General features: G+C 40.2%; 2 protein-coding genes across 2 annotated transcripts; both read right to left on the reverse strand.

The window, feature by feature from the left end:
- Nucleotides 1-82: 82 nt before the first annotated feature.
- On the reverse strand, nt 83-14,254 carry wbp1lb (WW domain binding protein 1-like b). Its single transcript, XM_062441497.1, is given in 5 exon segments — nt 83-3,759; nt 3,761-3,819; nt 4,637-4,798; nt 6,628-6,730; nt 13,927-14,254. Coding segments are annotated over 5 exon segments (1,194 nt in total). The 5' UTR covers nt 14,014-14,254; the 3' UTR covers nt 83-2,976.
- Nucleotides 14,255-15,321: 1,067 nt separating this feature from the next.
- Nucleotides 15,322-21,887, reverse strand: poll (polymerase (DNA directed), lambda). Its single transcript, XM_062441509.1, has 9 exons — nt 21,871-21,887; nt 20,857-21,000; nt 20,471-20,768; nt 19,622-19,739; nt 19,123-19,476; nt 18,817-18,990; nt 18,311-18,439; nt 16,520-16,688; nt 15,322-16,407 (listed from the first exon to the last, which is right to left on the reverse strand). Exons 2-9 carry the CDS (start codon nt 20,969-20,971, stop codon nt 16,046-16,048), a joined length of 1,719 nt encoding a protein of 572 aa, XP_062297493.1. The 5' UTR covers nt 20,972-21,000; nt 21,871-21,887; the 3' UTR covers nt 15,322-16,045.
- Nucleotides 21,888-21,920: the final 33 nt, after the last annotated feature.

A 21,920-nucleotide genomic window follows, 5' to 3' on the forward strand; every position in this document is an offset into this window, starting at 1 on the left:
TTTTAAGCTTTGAGAAGTTCAACTATAGCTTTCTGCATTAAAAAAAGAAACACCACTCAGTCATGACATAACCAGAGTCTGCTTGAATTTAAAAGGGGATGTTTATTGAACATACATCCATCTTGGTTGTTGTAATAAATGGCTTATGATCAGAACATTCAAAGAATATGTGCAAAAAAACACCTTACACACACAATGGTGAAGAAAGAAAAGTAGTGTCTTTGGCAAGATGCCCCTGATCTTGTTAACAAGTTATCTACTACATGTTAGTCAAACGCATGTATGTACCCTTCACACAACTTCAGGATAAGTCTCGAAAGAAGTTGAATCTTTTTCTCAACAGAAAGAAAATAATACCCAGGATGAGAAAACAAAACAAAAACAACAAAAAAATAACAAAGCTAATGATTTCATAAAAATGATAAAAGCAACTATTTGGTTCACAAGCATGTCACAGAATATTGTACTCAAAATATAAAGTGGTTTTGACATACTACACAGTTCCAATCACGCTCAAAGGATTCAGCTGATATGAAAAATAGCTCATCTTTGTACTACACGTACCACAATTACACATTATTATTTAATACCTCACACAGAGCAAAAACACATAAAGCATATTAGATCATCTTCAGGCTTTAATGGGTCAAATTAAATCAGATTACTCTCAAATAGAAAGTTTATAAGTTATGATTGTGCTTCAAAGATACTATCTTTTTGGGAGACATCTGTTCTGATGTTTTCGTGCGTGACTATATTTTAAGATTGATGGCTGAAACATTTGTGCTTTGTAGACATTGTAATGTGTGCAAGGTGCTTCAAAGAAGGACTGACACACTGGCATGTTAACATCTTCAACATTTCCAGTTAATTTCAGAAGGTGGGAAAACAAAAATCATTAATTAAAACAAGCTCATTTGTAAAAGTTTCACACTCATGTTCATTATAGAAATCAGTGGCGGTTTTTCCCCCCTGGCACAATCATCATCGATCAACATCTGTTACAGCTGCAGTGAGATTTGTGATTAAAGGGCAGATTTACAACATTCAAGCTGAGAACCAGCTATTAAAGGCATTTCAAACTGATGAGATAAATGAACGGAACCAATAAATCTTATTACTTTAACGCTCTGGTCTTTGTTTTCTATTTGTAGTGCATTATCATATTGCTTGTTCACCACATCTTGTGACAAGAATGTTTCATCCATCATTAAAAAAAAACACATGCTGTTCAGAAATATCCTGTACCCTGCTTGATTATAATAGATACTCTACTATAGTTGTTTTATTAGCTTATCTGATTTCCTGCATTTTCCGCAGATTTTTTTTTTTTTTTTTTTTTAAGTTTTCAATCCTCTGTAACCCTAAGAGGTTGTTTTTTTTACTCACCAGACATTTTGTTCTAAAATTGGCTGATTGGGTTCAATATTAACATTACAAATAATTTGTGTGCAAATTTTGGCTATTTGCTCCCCAATCATGACCATTATTACTTTACTGACCTTCATATAAAGTTGAAAGAGGGATGAATGAAACAAAATAATGGAGGAAAAAAAAAAAGACATTCAACTGATTTTTTCTCTCCCTAAAAGGCGCACTTCATACCTCAGATAACAATAATACATGCAGAAGATTGGTGAAAATCCTTTAAGAAGCCACTGTTTGGTGAAATACTTCTTTTGTCAGAGACGCAAACTGTTATGTTTAATTTCTGAATACCACAGCAGTAGGATGGTGAGATAGTGCTAATATGAAAATCCAAAACAAAGAGTGTTAAAGACGCGACTGAGGATTCGCTGGTGAATGTGAAAATCTATTGAAGTGACTGACACACAAGTTTGAGGTCTGATGTTGCCCATTCTGGTTGTGATCTCTAGAAAGCTTCATATTCTTTTCTTAGTTACTGCTTAGTTAACTGCATTCTTTGTGTGTCTCTCTCTTGTCTTGCTTTGTCATATTTCTGCTTTTTTTGGGTAGGCACATACTACAAACATTAAATTAAGTTTTTTTTTTAAACAAAAAAAAAAAAGAATACAAACTGTCAAAGTGAACCTTGCCTTCACAGAGGTTCATATTCTACAGATGTTGCAACAAAACCTTGAGATGTAAATCATATACTGCAATTTTTAAGACTGAATTTATGGAAATCTGCGCTTTTTTCTGTTCTGATTTGCTTGCAGCTCTAAAAGCTTCATTTATAAAGATAAATACATTTTGTGCAAAATAGGAACTGCTCACTTGAAGACGTGTTAATGCACTTATACTTCTCTATCACTAGCGGTTCAGATAGAGAGCAACAAAAACAGACATAAGGCAGAGCGGTTTTTAAAATCGCTGAAAAAGCACTTTAGAAGCATCGGTCTAATGGGACGTCCCACACAGTCTTGTTCTGGTGTCCCTGTACAGTATCGGCTTGCATAAACACACACATTGCACTCATCCGAAATGTTCCTGCTGTGTGTATTTTTTTTTTTTTTTTTACTACCTAGTTTCCTGCCTGAGGAGAAAGGCTTTGAGAAATGGTTGAAACCGGTTGCGCGCGCTCCGTGAGGAGAGCTGCCTTCATCCTGACGAGTGAACATCCTGTCCTGTCACGGCCTCAGCTATCAAGTCTTTGACACGTGTCAGTAGCTTCTGTTGCAGGGGAAGGACTGTGTGCGTGCAGTGTAGTGAGTCCTACACGTATACACAGGCTATTAAAGGGCTTTCACTGCCCACATATAACCCAAAATACACAGGTTAAGGCCACTGTTCCAGTGTGGGGAGGAGCAGATTTTCTCAACAATCTCAATCACATCCAGCTGAGATTCCACTTCCTGCTCCCACACCTGTTTTATCTAAGTTGTACACACTCATGACAAATACTTACTTTAAGACATAAAACATTCGCTCAGATACAAAAGCCTTATCTTCTGAGCCTCCATGTTCGGTGCCAAGTGTTCTCCTTCCCTCTGTGACGAAGGTGTGTTAACTGTTTCAGCCCTGCGGCTCGGTGCTGCTGCTGTGGTGCGCTCCCTCCTGCTCGCTGATGGTGTGGAGGAGGAGGCACACTGGAGGGTGGAGCGAGGCGCTGCCTATCTGGTGACTTGGCTGAGAGGGTCCTGACGGTCCTCGTGTGGCCCGCCTCTCCAGCCCGCCCAGCACCTGCTCCTCCTCCACGCTGAAGGAGGCGCGATGGCCGCAGCTGTCGCAGAAGTCGCTAGCCTCCTCCCCCTCCTCTTCGTCGTCGCCGTCGTCGTGTCCCTCTCGCCCCAGCAGGCTCTCTAGCTCCCTCAACTCCTTGCCTTCCTGGCCTGTCCCTCCTGCTCCGCTGCAACCGCTGCTCCCGCGTGTGCCGCACACGCACACCTCAATCCCAGAGTCCCCTGTAAATCGTCTCCTCCTTCCATTGGGGAGGCGATCTTTGTCCTCAGAGCAACCCTCTGACAGGTCCTTCAGCAGCGGGTCCTTGCAGGAGTCTTCCTTACATCCGTTTCTTTTCTCTTGGCTAGTGAGTCCCTCCCTACTGAGCCCATCTGGCAGCAGTATCATTCCTGAATCTTGTGCTGTCTGCATGGGCTTGTTGTCAGGCTTGGGCCTTAAGTCTAAAGTGGGGGGCTGTGGCTCCTCTAGGTTGGGTCTGCAGCACAGACTGTCAGAGACTGGGGACACTGGAGTGGGCTGAATGGCTGGACAGTGTCCCTCCTGCTGCTCAGGAGACAGTGGACTAGAAGCCACTGAGGTTGGGCCTGTGTGTAAGGCACTGTAGGGAGGGGGGGGGCGTGGGCGGCCGGTTGACCACCTCTTCATAGTCAGGCAGGAGGTAGTTTGGCAGAAACCCTGCAGAGAAAAGGATGAAAGAAAACAGTTCTGAGTGGAAAAAAACATCCAAAATTTACATATGCACTGAAATAAATGTACAATACTTCAATTTGGAGTAATACATGAAGCAAGGAAAGCACCAATTATATGGGTTAGTTGTTTTTTTTAAATACACAACATTGTCTGACCTCTGTATGATCAGAGCGACCTAGCTGAACTCCCTAGACCACTATTTAAGCATTCCCAAAGCCACGGGTGGGGGAGTGGGGGGAAATGTAACAACAGTTGAGGTCAAAACAAGCTCATTTCTAGGTCAGTTCTGTGCCGAGGAACCGTTGCAGCAGTGTGTGCGAGATGGTGTTGCAACTCTGGCAAGGTACCAAGAGAGAAATGCTGGCCATTTCCTGAAAACTGGGGCATGCAAACAGGGAAGGTACTGACGCTGTGTGAAACCAGGGATGGCTCCTAGCGCAAACATTACAGTTTGAGAGCCAGGCTGCACTGCTTTACCCTACTTTTAAATTCCACAGTTTAATGCAACAAGTGCTGATTGAAAATTATTCATAAAACGGTGCAAGTCATACACCAGCTGCAAAACCTACAGATTTAATGGCTAAACGGTGTGTGGGAGAGAGAGTATATACCACAGGAATTAAGAATAATGCATTGTATTCACCAGTTGACTTTTTCTGTATGTTCCTCAGTTCTTAATTATCATTATCTACATCTTCATTTGTAGGACTGCTGATCATTACACATTTATTTCCAGTGCTTTGATTGGTGCAGTATTAAGCTGTTCTAAAGAATCACTATCAGTCATCACTAAAGATCTTACTGAAGTAGAAGGGCACAGAGGGGTAGTTGTGTGCTTCGCGGTAAGCGATGAGGTTTATCTCGTGCTGCCGCTGCTGTTGCTGCAGTCTGTGTTTGGTACGGCGATGGTGGCACACGCAGCAGCAGCTCAAGATGAAGATGATCGCCCACACCAACCAAAACCCTACAGAAAGAGAGAGAAAAAAACAAACACAGTGCAGCATGGATAAAATGTAAATGTGACTGTTCTGCTTGACATCCTAAATAAACACCCATGGTGATACGAAGTTTAAACAGGAGAAATTGTGCTCTACAGTATCCATGCTGTTTAACTCTGATGTAACAAAGTGCCTGCTGCTAACATCAACATATCACTGCAGATCACATACTGTCAACATCTGCTTCTATCATAGTGAAACATTCTCATGTCTGTACACTGTACGTATGTGCTGCATTATATATTTCCTGGCATAGAATCAATTCAATCATCATTGAACGGACCTGGTCTGTTCTTATCTCTGTGACAAAGCACTGACAGATTTACAGCCGTCCCCGCTCTTTCTCTCTGAAGCAACCCTAAATTTTACACCACAGCTGTCTCACTGGTTCAACTCTGAGCTCTCTGCTTTCTCGCTTAAGAGACAGTTGTTCATATTTGTGAAATGTTCTGGCAGGAGAATAAATACTATAAAATAATAGGAGACATTAATTTTTAAAATGTTGAAATCTTGGAGGATGACAAACACAAACTGAACTGCAGATGCAGTTTTTCTTTGTCATAAACACTGATGAAAAAAAATCCAAGCACAGCTTCGCCATTGAGGAATGTTCTACGCTTTTTTTTAAGTCTCAATTTTCTCCACACTAATTATTTGTGGCACTTTACTGTCTAGAAACACATCTTAAAAGCAGCAGCAAGGGTGAAAAACGGAACAAGGCGTCAGAAGCGCTCCAGTTGATATTTACTGTGTGTGTGTGTGAAATAAGTTAACTGCCACTATGTTGACAAAAAAGGGGGAAACTTCATTTGAAGGATTACAGAGCAAGACCGCCTGTGTCTCCGGAAAATAAAAATGTAAACTATACAGTATGGAGCTCAGTACAGTGCATGTCTGTACAACTGATAACGTATTCCTGCCTCATTACCAACAGATGCTGACATACTGTCATGACTGTTGCTTACAAAGTGATTTAAAACATGACTCCTTCTTCTTCTGTTGTAGCCACTTAAGCATTTTTGTTGACTACTGCTACATACTGTAGCCAGTTAGCACTCTGTTGATGGCCATCAGCGCTGCTCTTTTACTACTAAAGCTGGGTTACATCTAAACCAGGGAGGAAAGGAGTGCTTTGTTCTTAATTAATTAATAAATGGTTAACGTAGTATCAAGTTCTTACAAATAAGCTGGCTCCAGTGTGAATGTTGCTTATTTCTAAGGACTCACACCAACTGACTAATGCTGCCCATCCTTGAACCAACCTTTCTACTACAGGACTGGAAAAGATAGACCTAAATGTACTCATATTGAGGCAAGCTATCAAGTTGTGCAGCCCTATCAAAACATTTCATGCAAATCTTTAAACAAAATTTTGAGATTTTGAGTTACATTTTTAAGTTAAATGGACATAATGTGACTTGTTTTGTCAAAGTGTTCAAAGTGTTCTTGCAGTACACTGTTTTTGTTTGTTCTCAGCCAAACGTAAAAGGTCATTTTGATGATGACATTAGTTTTCATGACTTATGCTCCAGGGGTTTTCTGGGACTAGTGAAGTAGCCTAAAATATTCGAGCATCACAAAAAAACCTGCCCCAGTTCTCAGGATAAGTATATCATCCCCATATGATCCATCCCATTCATCTACGGTGGGTTACTAAAGTAGGTAATCACTATAGTTTAACATCACATTGTTTCATTCTGTAAAACCCTGTGTGTCTGTGCCTATAAGAAGGGAGAGGGAGAAGGAAGGAGGTGTGGTCAAAGAGAAACAAATGAAAGAAAGACAGCACACTTACACCAGAGTTCGTAGTAGTAGCTGCAGCACTGAGACTCTCCGCAGCAGTGTCCGGACTCACAGATGTAGCTCTGGTTGTTGACGCCTTCGCAGTGCAGCAGGCTCTGCGAGACAAGCGGGAGAAACAGTGTCACTTTAAAAAGCAATGTATAATCAACAGCTCATATTTAAAAATAAATAAAACATCTCAAGGCATCTGGTTACGGTGGGCAGTGCCCTATGAAAAAAATAAACCGAGCCCCCAACCGCATATCAAGTTTTGTTCTTTAAAAAACAAAACAACATTTGTTTTTCTTTCATTTCTGGTTTAACGCTGATAAGCAGAAAATACTCTTTACTGCCTGCAGTAAAGTTAGAATCATCTCTGAATTGACATACAATTAAACACAATAATTTGTTATATATTTTTGTTAATATTTGAAAATATTGAAAACACAAACTCAAATCATCACTGGTTGAATGTTTTCAGAAGTTACATAAATGATCAGATTACACACAAGACACAGGTGGAATCTGCTCATTTTCAAATCTTCATTTATTTTATCTTCATTTTGATCATCCTGGCTTTATTTTATGTTTTTACATTTTGATGACCCACTCATCAAAGTTTCATGGTACACTGATGAGCAAAATACAAGTCAAAAAGGTGCTACTGTTCTCCCTGGTGTGGCTAAAATGTGGATGATACTCTTTATACCTTTATTTAAAATACAAATATAAACAATAGCACACATACTGTAGCATAGTAGGAAAAGCACAGGTGTTACTAATACAGTTAACAATGGCTCTGTTTCATTCAAGTGTCACAAGTAAGTGAAAAAACCTGGAAAAACTGAAGCAGCTAAATGGAATTCTACCATCATTCATTTGGTTATTTACACCTCTTTTTCCTTCTTCTACTACATGTGAAAATGTCTGCAACTGGTCTGAAGCTAGCTCACCCTGTACTGTTTTCTTTCAGTTTACTGAAACATTCACTGTGTACCAATTCCACACATTAGAATTCTCAGCAGGTTTTGAGTATTCAGCATGTTGGAAAAAGCAACAAAATAAAGTATACTCAAAAACAGCCAGTATGCATACAAAAAAACAACTTAATTTTTGATTCTGCTATTAATTTACACTTTAATGCAATGTGTAAGAGAGATGTCATTAACTATTTGAATGGTGGTGCAAGAGCTCAACAAATGTCATCAAAAAACAAAGTAAATATGTTTTCTCTTTGCTAAATGTATTTATGATAGAATTGTTAAGTTGTGGTTTTCATTTATATTGTATATCTTTCATGTTTTTACAAACTAGCGGAGTATTTCTGATTTCTTGTACGCTGCCTGTATGCATAATGTGTACAATCACTATAATAAAGTAGGAAATTAGGTCAGACACATTTTTACATACCTAGCCCTGACCTTTGATTAAGACTAATTTCCGACTAGTAGCCAACATTTATACTTAGCTATTAGATGTGGAGTAAACAAGTGTGCTGGCTACTTGTGCTGGTAAGCTGCTAGTATTTCATCAAGTGTTTAAGGCCCATATCAAGTGCACATTTTTGAATCACGGCCAGTGCAAAACCACTCAAGCTGGTTGCACAATATATAATCAACTATATCAACTTTAAAGTGCAGCTGAGGCCCTAATCACATGTCAGGAGATGTTCGGCACGGCTGTCTACTTTCATCCGCGATCAATAAGGCGCCTGTTTCATGTTTTAACTGTCGTTACTAGCAACTCCCTACATGAGCAAAAGTTAACCACACAAAAGGACACAGCTAATTTCCATCGTATCCGTAAAAAAGTTAAGTTGTGAAAGGACCCTGGCTAGACCGTAATCAGATCATATAGATCAGGATAGCACTGAAAGACAAGGGAGCACTGTAATTAAAATCCTCTCATGAGAAAGGTCAATGGATTTTTCCAGGATGATCCCTCAGGTGTTTTCTTCTAGATTAGCTTAATAATTAGCTAGCCAAAGTTCTATATTAGGAAAGTTTCTTTCTTTCTTTCTTTCTTTCTCTCTCTCCATAGATTACCAGTGCAGGTCCCAGATTAAAATGCATGATGATCCAAGGTCCAAAAATCCCAGACGAGTCCCTCCACCTCATGGGTCATTATCTCACAGAAGAAAAAGTCAAACAGCTCTCAAACATACTCTCACTCTCTCTCCCTGCCTCTCTCTCCCTGCCTCTCTCTCCCTGCCTCTCTCTCCCTGCCTCTCTCTCCCTGCCTCCCTCTCCCCCTCTCCCCCCCTCTCTCTCTCTCTCTCTCTCTCTGTGTCCACTCAACCCACACTCACACACACACTCCCTCACCCCGCTCCAATCCAGGCCCAAACAGTGGACAAGGATTGCTTTACGGAAATTTCCAAGCAGGCAGCGGCAGAGCGAGCTCCTAGCTGGAGCGCTGCGTGATAATAAGGCGCACGGAGAGCGGTGAGAGGTGTGTGCAAGTGTGAGAGGCAGAATGAGAGAGAGGGGGGGGGGAGAGAGAGAGAGAGAGAGAGAGAGAGAGAGAGAGAGAGAGAGAGAGAGAGAGGGGGAGGGAGAGAGAGGGAGGGAGAGAGAGAGCGGTAACGCAGGAATGATTCGTCACATGCAAACCCCACCAGATCAGCACAACCCCCCCCCCCCCCAACTGCCAACATAAACTGCTGCCTCACAGCTGTTTTAACCTCATAATACACTCATTTCGACGTGTTTCAAAACTCGTCCGAACACAGAGGGATTTAATTCTGTGTAATAAACACACAATGTTCTGTTCTGTTCTGTTCTGCACCCCCCCCCCACCCCTTTCTGCTTGTCTCTGATACGTTCAGCTGTTTTCACTGACTTGCTGACTGTTCTCCACCATATGCTCTGCACTTGGCAATCTGGGTCATTTTTGCAATTTGATACAGATAGCCATCTAGTTTGTTTGGGTCTTCAAGCCTGTGCTGCATAAAGATAGCCAAGTACTGAAGGGGAAAGGAGGGAGGGGAGTGTAGGGGTGTGTGTGGGTGTGTGTGTGTGTGTGTTTGAGGGGGTCTGGATTTTGCAAAGTCTTTCACACACACACACACACACACACACACACACACACACACACACACACACACACACACACACACACACACACACGAAGCTCAGTCTTAAAAGTAATTTGTGCTGCTGAAAAAATGGGAGATCTCAATTAAAGAGCTGAAGCTATAAAATCGCCTGGTTGAGATCATCCCTGAGTGATTGTGATTTTTTTTAACTTATCCTATAAGATGCAGACAGCGACTGAGCAAAGAATCTGCACAGACTGGATTCCTCTGTCTCCCATCCAAACAGGCAGATATGAAACAATCCACCTCTCTCATGCTATACTAACATATTAAAAAAAAAAAGGCAGATTTGGTTACCGTCCCAGAAATGATAGCCGCATTAGAAAATAATAACCTTAATAATGAGGAGCTGTTGAAATGAGCGGACAATGAGACGATGTTCGAAATTCCTGGACAGAGAGAAGAGGTCGCGTTATTAGTTCGTTCTTGACCACTTAGCGTGGCGGGCCTGTAGGACTTGGCGAGTTAGCTGATGCGTGTAAAAGACCTCGCTGACCCCTTATTTATTATTCTGTCCTGCGACAAAGAAAGGTGCTCTCTTACAGTCATCAAGGTTACGCAAAATAAAACGCTGATGAGGCATTTGTAGCAAACGTCAGCCCCCTTGAAAGAACGTCTCCCGACTTTAAACAGCTAGAAGGGACAGTTGCCTCATTTTATCTCAGTAGTGAGAACATACAGTGTGTTTGCCGACAGCTAACCTTTAACTTTTAGATACAGGGTTTGGACAAACTCCAGCTGTTACTATTAAATAGCTACAATCTAGTTACATAAGAACTAAAGAGGAGTTTACACTGACATGAGCAGCGGTTTAGCTTCAGGCAGGGCCAAAAGCAGCAGTGTGATAGAAGCGTAGAAGAGTGAGATGGAACCGCCGACCATCATCTTCTCTGCTGGGGTTACCATGACAATGATAACTTTTACAATTTCATTCAGTGTCTCGCTAATATTGGTTTTACTGATGACTGTATTAACACTGCAAGTTTTGACAAGCTTCACTGTGTTTTGCTCATTGTTCACCTGGATGTCTAAGCTCCACTATGCAGCATGATGTATGAGCACAGTTTGACACTAGAAGCTGTTTTTACATGTGTCTGCTGAACAAGTAAACTTTCTGTGTGCTCATAGAAAATCTAAGTTAAAGAGGTCAGCCTGTGAGCTTGATTTGTGACATGACAACTAGTCTGAAGACAATTCTGGTCCAATAATCAACTTGCACAAGTGTGATGTAGAAACTTGAAGCCTCCAGCCCAGCCTGCAAAAACTGAGAATGAACTTTACAGTGAAGTATTAGTTGTAATTTCTAAGGATTTCAATTAGGGAATTTGTGGAAAAAAAACAAACATATCTGACACATAGGTATTATTATTCCAATCTCTTTAAGCTTAAACAAAAAACAAACAAACAATGTTTTGCACTAAAGAGTTTGGCATAAGATCAAAACAAAAACCAATGTGGAACTGGCTGATCATCACTCTTAGAGCTTATCTGCTATTTTCTTCAAAAGCAAAACAATACCTGTGCTTTTACGGCGTGTGTGACTAGGCTTGACCCACGAGGTCAACATACATGTAGTAAACTACAACTTTACAAGCTCTCAGTCAACATATTAGGTATTGGCTGTGTGACATGACACACGTGACCCAGACCGGGGTCAATCTGAACACAAGAAAGACTCTGATCAGTAATAGTTTATATTGTTAAAGGCTTAATTAAAAATTCACACAAAGAAATACAATCAAATATGAGTATGTACCTTTTATTTGTTAAGCTTATCATTCAAAATGATAAAATAAGCCTGTCCATTTGGCCATTTTATATAAACTCATTGAATTTACAGAAAATGTGCTATATTTTGATATGCATGGTTACTGGGATATGAAATGACTTCTGTCAGGATATGAGATTTTGGTCATATCACACAGCCCTAGTACTGGTTAAAAAAACAAACCATTAAACATAATGTTTTTATAGTCTTTGTTATTTTTTTGTTGCAGCTATAAACAGCTGTGTAAAGAAACGGAAGAAACAGCTGCAAACTTTTCGAGGCAACAGCCCCATAAATACACCAAGGTGACTGGGTTCATATCAGCTGGAACGCACAACATTTTTGACTGCTCAAGATCTGAAATATTTTGGGCTTTAATTGTATACTAGCGAGAAGGAGGGGAAAATATTCAAAGTAATCAGGTTGTAGTTATGATTTATAAAGAGGTCAGACCTTTTTGTTCTCACTAAAAAAGTTGATATTTCAGTTCTGGAGAGGGAATGGGAACTTTTTTTTTTTCAAATACTGGACTGTGTGATGGAGTGGCTAACTCATAGTGTGTACTGCTGATGAGAACAGAGCTAATGAGATATGGACAGTAATTAGTGATCACTGGTTACGCTGATGATGGGACACTGATAAAACACAGCAGACTTTCTTGTAAATAGTTTGCATAAAGAAAAAATAGCCCTGAGCCATGTGATGCAACTGTTTTCTCCTCGTAGCCAAAGGCCATCAGCTTCACATGCACAAACAAATGACATATGTACACTGTTCCCCGGCATAGTTCTCCTGGTTTACTTTCTCTGAAAATAATGTAAATTAATTGCCAGCAAATATGCATCCTCTCGTAACTCTATGTTTTAAGCACACGTGCACTAATGATGAACAGATACTGCATGTGATACTGCATGTGATAACAATATTATCTGGAATTTTCACCCCAGAGAGAAAGAAAAAAAAATCAGAAACCTAACTTGGTTTATTACTTTATGACCCTTTCTCCTTGATGTCTTTGTGAGATTATTGGACAGCAGAGGAACTTCAGCACTTTTGTAGGCCTCAGAGATATCTTCCAGCACATTCGCTACTGATAAAACAAACAGGCTGCTATCTTTGTATGAAAGGACTGATCAAGTCCAGATATGGTTTTCTCACTACTTTCCCACGCCACATTGAATACCCAACAGCTAATAGCTATAAAGTAATGACAACACAACACCGTGCAGGGCAATGGTTGCTAAACTGCAGTTAATCTATGGAATTCTGTCAGATGATCATTTCAATTTGTTTTAGCTAATGTTGAAGTGATTCTGGTGCATCCTTGAGTCTGTTATCAGAAAGAATGGAGACTTGTTGCTGTACCTCTTTACTCATACTGTTATAACATAATACTAAACTTACACTGCCTCCACATAAGCACAAGTACATACTCATCTAGCAAACAGTAACAGATGCTGACTAATAACATCAATCCGCCCACTCAAATTATACATGTAAACAATATATGATGTTGCAATAACTGCAGGTATCCAAAATATGTAACTTCTAAAAGGCAATAACACTTATTCTGATCTATTCTGGACTCCTCTCAGTGACTTTTATATGTACACCACTGCTCTGTTAGGAACTGAGACTAAAAAACTCCATTCTGATCCACTAGAAACTTTCATGGATGCTATTACAGTAACAATTAAAGTTATTATTAAATTTGGAACTTTAAATCAGTGTCATTTGTTTGTGAAGATGGAAGGGGAAAGGTGAAGCCTGTGGTTTCAGAGGAATCTAACTTTAACACTTATACATACACATACAATAACTCTTTTAAATGTTTTAATTTTACATACAGGCTAAAACAACCAGACGAAGTGATGACTGTCAAGTAATTGACTATAATAGTATTGTGAACTAATTGGTAATAAAATCCAACACTATCTTCACACATAATAGCCAGCATAATAAGTGTAAATATCTCAGGTACTAACAGCTATTCTGTGTTTATCTGGTAAAGATCATTACAAAAGTCATGTACCACTTAGTTGTTTTGTCTACCTGTGTGGGGGAATCCATACCTGAATTACTGCTTCTGTTGTTTATGCAACTCATTTCTGGTCAAAATGTCAACCTTCTACCATAAACACAACACAGCGAGGCCCTGACTGCCGACTGTCACTTTACTTCAATGCTAGGTGCGTTAGCCATCGCAGCTAAAAGGCAGACAAGCGTGCTATCATCCTTCTTGACAGGACAGTACAAGTTAAAGCAACCTAATATCTCATGACAGTAGGTCTACTATGCTGCAGTAACGCTTTTGCTTGTTGTTATCAAGCTAATAAATGTGTGGACACTTTGCTAACTTAGCCCGATAGCTAACTGGCTAGTGAAGACACTTTGCTAATTTAGCCGGATAACCAGCTAGCGTACAGCCCTTGTTTTTGACTGCTTACCCTGTCTGCTGGGGACTCGGTGGGGGTGGCAGAGCCGACAGCGTGCAAAAACAACCCCATTTTGAGAGCCGAGCACACGCCTCTCATTCCTCCAAAAAGTTGCTACAGCTACGGCGAAAACATACGCACGCAAACACTGTTGTTCACAAAGTGTGTCCGAGTATCCTCAACTATTCCTCGGCCCGTGTCTCGCTGAGAGGCCGCTGCATGCGCCGCCTCCTCTGCGTCCAGGACATTTCCACAAGGCACGGTGCTGGCGCAACCGGTTGCCGTCGGTGCCACTGGCTCATACAGCTGTTACACAAGCGGCTCCTCCAGTACGGGGACGCAGTCTCGGTCTGCTGGGTGTGGCGTGGTCACCTAGACCCGATCCATGTGCGCAACGTGAGGGGTGTTCAGTTGCATGGATCGCCACTGGTTTTGCGGACTGTCCAGCGATTGGACAGGCCGGAGCCAGCTGGGGAGGAGGCTGACCAATCATTGATCGGTGCGTCTGTCTTGCATGTGCATGGCCTTGTTGTCTTACTCCAAGATAAAAAAAAAAATAAAAAAGGTTGTATTTCATCATATCGTATTCAGTGTAAAACGTAATGAGAGTGGTACAGATGGGGAAAAATTGTAAATTGTACTAAACATGCAGAAGCAGGTTTCAGTTTTTTTGCAAATCATACTTGGAGCAAACCCCCAGAAAACTGAAGGTCTGCTGTTAAATCAAATGTGAGGTTTTTGATCAATATCTCACACTGCACTGTAACTTTTACTCTCTTGTTTTTTCTGTCTTATTTGAGTTTTTTATTTGCTATTTAACTCTTTTCAAATTGTATTTACATATTTATATATATATATATTTAATATTGTCTTATGTTGCTTTTACATTTTGTCTTGATGCCTTTTATGATGAAACGTGCCATACAAATAAACTTGCCTTATTAGACACCAGTCATATTTGGATACTAGGTGCAATGCAAGTTTACTACTCAGCCTATAGTCTAAGACATCAGGAGATCTACTCCTACCTTTGAATTTTTTTATTTTAATTACTCATCTTTCATAAAATATTCAGTACCCATTGCATTGTACATTTAAATGTTTTTAAAAGGGCAAGTACACTCAACTTGCCAAAGCCCATATTTTTTCACTTGTACCTAGTGGTAACTAGCCCTGCAGATAGTTTTGGATGTACCTGCTGGAGTTTCCCTCTTAATATGTACCAGTGCTTCCTGCAGATAGTTTTCAGTTTACAGAAGTAATTGTTCTAAGAAAATTGTTTGTACTGTATTGAGGTTGTGGCAGATGTTTCAAGGGGCAGATATCTAAAAACCTCTGCACATACAATTTAAACTATCCAGAAAGTCAGATACCACTGGGATTAAGTCAGAAAACGGTTGCTTTGTGATTTGGGAGAACCCCCTTATTTAATCTGTGCAGTAAAAATAACATTCAAGTCAAACAGGTGTGTCGAGCTGTAAAACATCCTTAAAGCTACCCTTACCTTTGTTACATTTTTACACATTTTTTTGTTTAGGTTAAAATGCTATTAATAAGGTAATGGCACTCTAAAATGTTAGAGAGATCCACCAGGCATAGAAACTAATTATTATTCCATTCTCATAATATTCTGTGAAAACTCTGACCAATCATATCATTCAGTCCGAATGATATGATTGGCTGAGCGACCTGCCTGTTTTCCCCTTCTGCATTACGTAATCGCGCGCACCCCTACCCGGAAGAGAGTCTGTTGTGGATCCATGGCAATATAATACATCCATGATCCACGGAGACAGTCGTAAACAACCAGTAGCGACTGACAATGACCGACAAAAGCGGGCCACGGCTTCCACCTCCAGCCACTCCCACGGGGAAAAAGAAAATTATATATATATATATATAGTGCACGTTTGCAGAGGGGAAGGGAGTGCGGGGGTGGGACATAAGAGTGAGGAGGGGTTGTTGCTGTTCAAGTTTTTTCAAAGTGCTGTGTGAAATGCAAGAAAGGTAAGAGTAGCTTTAAAGATGGCTGTTTGGACATTTTTGCAGTTTCCATTGTCATCATTCATTAATTTCATGATTATTTTTTTATTAAACCAATAAATACATTGTGATGGTGATTGGCAAATTATCACCAGTCCCTTTCAAGGGGATCCCTGTATGGTATGCCTAAAAGACTAAAAACCTCCTTCTCTGTAGGTGTAGGAAGTGGAGTGCCATTATACACCTTCAAGCTACCTTGACGCACCACACCTTTGTTAAGCGAGTGCTCAGATAAACTCATGCACTTTGTCTTTGCCAAGGCTCTCAATGAGCGGTTGAAGTGCGCCGACCCGGTGAAATACATGAGGGCACAGGCATACTCGTTGTAAGGCACCACGATGACGTCCAGCCTGCGATGGCGGTGGCCTGGTCCTGGCAAACAGCACACACCCATGTATTTCTTCTGATCTCCATTCTCCTCATGGCTCACCAGGTCATCTGTCAAAAACCCTGTGAGAAAAATAAGTTACTGTTGTGAGTTTTTTTTTTTTTTTTTTTTTTAAATACAAACATCTGGATTACATAAGGAAATAATTTCTTACTTAAATATATTAGAGCTTACCACTGTCATGGAGGCTCTGCAACACTTTGCTGAAAAGGCCCTTGTGGGACTTTCCATCAGGGTGAGATATAAGTACATCAACATCTCCACATGTGGCTTTTCCCCTCCGGTAGGAGCCACATGCCATTGCAACCAGGCCCGTGTCTATAGCCAGGGCAGCGTCCCTCACCTGCACATAAGTAGGAAAATAAATCAAATGAGACCTTTACCTCATAATATTAAAAAGTACAGGCCTTGTCATCTATTTACAAGCAATGGAACCTACAAGAAGATACTCTGTCCTTTGTGGTAAGGTAGACTCCCTTTTCACTGAAAACTCGTCTTGTTAAAGGAAACCTATTGTGCTTTTCCTTATTTTCAGTCATACATATGATGTTACAATGTTTATTGTTCATATTTAATGTGGCCAAAGTGTCAAATAATGAGGTAAAAGTATTTAGAAAATAATCCCTGTGAAAAGCACTGGCTTCAGACTTCTCTGAACGTTCGGATTCCAACAGTTTTTTCTACTTTCAGCCTGACTCAATGTCAGCTTGTGACAGATTTTTTTGATATTGTCATTTGCTCCACGCATAACGCACAAGTTCACTGTTCTGCTCCACTAATATTATGGCATTTTTCCATTGTTTTGGGGTTAGTCATGTGAGCCATGACTCGAGGTGAGCTGGCGCCTTTTGACTGTTTTTCCTATTACACAGCACGGCAAATTAAAATAAGTAGTTTACCTGTTGGAGTTGCGCTGGTTGTCAGCAGCTCTTCATTAAACATCATCATCACTATGTCTGTTTTTGCTTTTACTATTCCTCCCTGCATTGTTCTAACTGATCCACTTAACAAAGAGCTCCAAAAATCTTCATATGTCATTATGTCACATGGTTTTTAGCACCCCTACCGAAGCTCCGCTAATTCGATGGGGAATGTTTAATTTCCTGTAAATTCTTCACAATAAAATTCTCCCATCATTTAGTCATTTTAAGCTTTTCATTTGAGGCAGTGAAGCAAGAAATGTTGGGTTTGCATTGGCGGTACATTGACATGACTCTGATGAAGCTGCCACTCAAGCAGGCTTCATCAAAGCTGGCCAATCAGAACAGAGTTAACCATAGAGGGTCAGTATAATATAAATAACAAGTTTGAACTGTGAATTATACAAAGCTACTCTAGTGGAGTCCCATGATAAAAAATGTAGTGTTGGAAATGAGCATATTAGATGCCCTTTAAAGTTTTTGTTTTTTTAATACTTGGCTCCTCAAAAATACAAAAAGCCTACTTTTTATTTAGTATTTTCTCCTCCTGAGTCCCTCCTAATGGCAACCAAGAAGTCCTCTACCTGTTCCCAGCCAAATACTGGGAGGTCAGCTCACTAAAGCATCACATATTATTTTGACAAGCCTGAGGGAGTACACATGCTTTAGTCATCTATCTCATGTGCACTTTCTATCTGGCAGCTTTGGAGGAAAAAGAAAATCCAAGTAATACTATATGCAAACAACTAGCATAGTGCTCAACGCTCTGGAGTGAACAGGTATCTGGCTAACTTAAGATACAGCAAGTTTCAAGAGTTAGTTTTCCCCTCTGGGATGCTCCATTTTGTGAGAATACAGTCTGGTTTTTCCATTATCAAACAGTCAAGGAAAGCTGACACAAACTTTTTCCTACTTCAAGCCTTTCGCCTCCAAATTTCTGAGGGTCGGAGGGGGAATCTTTTTCAGAGATATCACACCTCTGAGTAAACTTGACTAAACATACTGGAGCTTCATGTTGCTATTGCGACAAATTAAGATGCATTACCACTTTCTCGATAGCTGCTGCTTCTTCTCGGGGCATTCTGTCTAGAAAGTCGTCGTAGTGCTTGAGTCCTATTTTCTGAGTGTTGCTCAGGTGGGCTTTCGTGCGGATGTCCTCCAAAGTGCGAAATCCCTTAAAGACACATAACACTTTTAAGAAATATTTTAAGAATATCTTTAGAATATTAGAGGTATGATTTTAGTTATCTTAAATAAAATAAAACAACTAGTATTATTATAAAATAACTTAAACAATAACTGTCAGAAATTATATCTCATCCATGGTTTCAACCTAGACATTTTTATTATCTGGCCTATAATTTAGAATAAGTGTAGGTAAAGAGAAAGAACAACAGTTTTGCTAATTAACTAGCATCAAGACAAAAATAGCATCAGGGCCATATCTGACATTATCCCTTAACTTCATATCCAGTGAGTTCAACGACTCGTATCAATCATTCACGTTAACACACCTGTAGTATTTGGAATCTACAAGTGTGCGTGCCTCACCTGTTGATACCACAGCTGCGCAGTTTTAGCTCCTGCACCCCAGATGTTAGTAAAAAGCTCAAGTACTGGCACAGCGTCTCCAATATGATCTATCTTCCGCAGGTGACCACTTTCCATGATTTCATCAATTTTGTCAGCCATGCGTTTGCCAATTCCTGGGATCAGACAAGCCTCCTGAAAGCAATGAAAACCGCCGTGACTAAAAAAAGGGGAACCTCAGACAAAACATCCCTGATAAGTCTGTGTACTTTGTCGTTTAAATTAGAGTATTTTCTGTGCTTTTCACAATACAATTCTGTCCTATACCTGATATGATGTAACAGGCTTGTGGTAGCTCTTCAATGCGTTGACAGCTTTGGAGTAGCCCAGTGCCCTCCACTTGTCCCCCTGGTGTGTGTAGGCCTTGGCCAAAACTTCTAGTTTGTCTGTGATGTGCTTGTTGAAGTTATTAGTTTTGGACTGAGAAGACTGGGCGCAGACCCACTTCCCTGAGATCGGCTTCTGAGCAGCAGAGTTTGGACCGGGGTCGAGGCTGAGGCCAGGAGTCTCCTCCTTTGGGTGCTGGCCAGTGATGAGAGCTTCCAGGTCACTTTGAGAGACGTTGTCTTCTTCTCCTCGCACTTCCTTTTTGTTTTCTGGAGCTGTCCGCGAGTGAGAAATCTATAATGACAATTCAAACATACACAGAACTGCTGTTATGTGTTCAGGTTTTACTTCTTTCTCTTGAATGCAGTATTTATTTAGGGAATGAAAAACTCGATAACCAGGTAATAATGTTAATAATTGTGTTTTCATGGAAACCTACCATGTCTATGGTCTCCTCTTGCTTCATTTGATCAGAGACTGGCTCTACAATAGATTCTGCAGCAGGTTTATAATTCGGCAAGTCTTCTTTAACATTTTCATGTTGTGTTTCAGAGTCCCTAAAAGGAACAGAACATTTAAAGATGGAATACTTGGCGACACACATTTTTGAATATATATCCACTGTCTCGGAATCAAGAGAGTTTTCAAAATATTTCAATTTTTGATGGTAAATGTGATGTATAGGTGAGAAGTAGTTACACTTTCACTGTGACTTGTTTTTCTACAAAACTGCTCCTCATACACCTTAGTGACTGTCTGATCTCCCTTCCTCTTCACCTTCTATATCTCTGACTTCAGGTACAGCTCAAAGTTGTGCCATCTGCAGAAATTCTCAGATGACTCGGTTATCGTGGGCTGTATCAGTGGAGAACAGGAGGGGGAATGTAAGGGGGTGGAGCGGTGTGAGTTCAACCACCTAAGCTTAACATCACAAAGACTAAAGAGCTGAGATGATTGAGGATTACAAGTACCTGGTACTATACACTGACAATAAACTGGACTGGTTAAGGTACAGAGATGCCGTGTTCAGAAAGATTGTGTCTTTCTCTACCATGTGTTTTTGCAGCATTGAGCATGAGAGTACGAGAACTTCCTTTGGGATTAATAAAGTTCTTTCTTATCTACTTGTCTCTAATCTTCTCTGTACTGTGAATGAAAACAACACCGATGGCGTGTATGCACTGATAGGCACAAGTCTGTATCATAGACTGGAAACATCACAAGATACACATACACTTAACAACAGCTTTCACACTAGCATCTACTACAGCAATATTAAGTCATTAACCTCTTGGGTAAAAGGAGGCTGTAGTTGGCTACATCCAGCAATTGTTTCTCACTGATGCACAAGCTCAGCCAAGTGCATTTCACCAGTTGGACTCCAGAGGGCATGCAGTCCACCTTCAGTAAGCGCAGAGCCCTGCCACTGTCCATGTTGTCATCCACAACAACATGAGTGACATTGGGACACAGTGAACTCGCTGTCTGTCCTCCATTCTGCTGAATTTGTCTTTGGAATATCTGACATCTGGCATTTCCTATTCCGGCAGGGAGGATGTACACTGTGACACCTTTAAAAGTGTTTCCTAAGACAGATAAAAACAGCGAGTTATAAAGAATAAATGCACCGCCTGGCTTCTACTTTGGCATACTGCACACACATAAAGTAGCAACCTGTGGTATCACATTCAAAAGGTTTCTTCTTAAAAGGGGGGTCATCCTTTCCCTGCAGCACTCTAGCTCTTTTAACTTTGGGGAAAGCTTTCATTATCCCGTGACGAGGTTCCATCTTGTATGTTGGAAGATGGAGCCAGTGGCCTGTAACGTGAAGCAGAATAATGAGATTATTCATAACTTTGCTGAGTAAAATCCACCCAAAAATCTAACACATAAGCTGTGTAGCAATTGCATACTATAGACTTTTACTAACAATGAGTACATGGTGTGTTTACTGACTGAATTTTAGTATTAAACTTTTGAATTTCTTTGTCTGCTATTTGTGATGTTTCTTTTTAGATTTTGAATTTATCAGTAGTTTTTAAAAGTTATAATTTCACAGTGATGGATGATGTTACAGGTTATGTATTCAAAATGTTACTTGAGTTAGTTTAGTTACTTGTAACTATAGCTGTCAAATAAATGTAGTGGAATAAGTTAATAAAATACAATACATTCCTCTTCACTGTTGTGATGTAAAAGTATCACAATGAAAGTACCCAGGTTAGGTAATTCATAATTCTATTTACAGTAAGTACAATCATTTAGTAAACGTTCACTACCACGAGTTGACTGATGTCTATCGTGTTTACAGTACATCAGAAGTTAAATGCATACATTTCTGCCAATAAAATGCACTGCCAACGTTAATGTGAGCTTTCTGTTATTGGTATGGAAAACAGAGAGCTGTGGATGTTAATAATACAGATATCCAGATATCAGAGAGCAACATATCATGTTTTGTAATGAAATAGGCTGAAAATCAATCTTTGTTGTCACAGTTTGCATTAGCTAACCACCTTTAGCTTGTGCTAACGTTGGAAACAGCAAGAAAAAGTCGGCATTTAGGTCATTTCATTTATCTTTTTCACTCAACATATAAATTAAGCTTCAATTCCTTTCCAACATTTTCAATTATAAGTGCACGTTTCAAGCTCAATCATCTTTAAACAGTAATGTTTTGGTTCTTACCCCTGTTCAGGCGGAACCATTCGTACAGAAAAACAACACAGTAAACATTC

Source organism: Scomber scombrus, chromosome 2, assembly GCF_963691925.1.
Source record: "Scomber scombrus chromosome 2, fScoSco1.1, whole genome shotgun sequence".
In the NCBI taxonomy this organism is placed as follows: domain Eukaryota; kingdom Metazoa; phylum Chordata; class Actinopteri; order Scombriformes; family Scombridae; genus Scomber; species Scomber scombrus.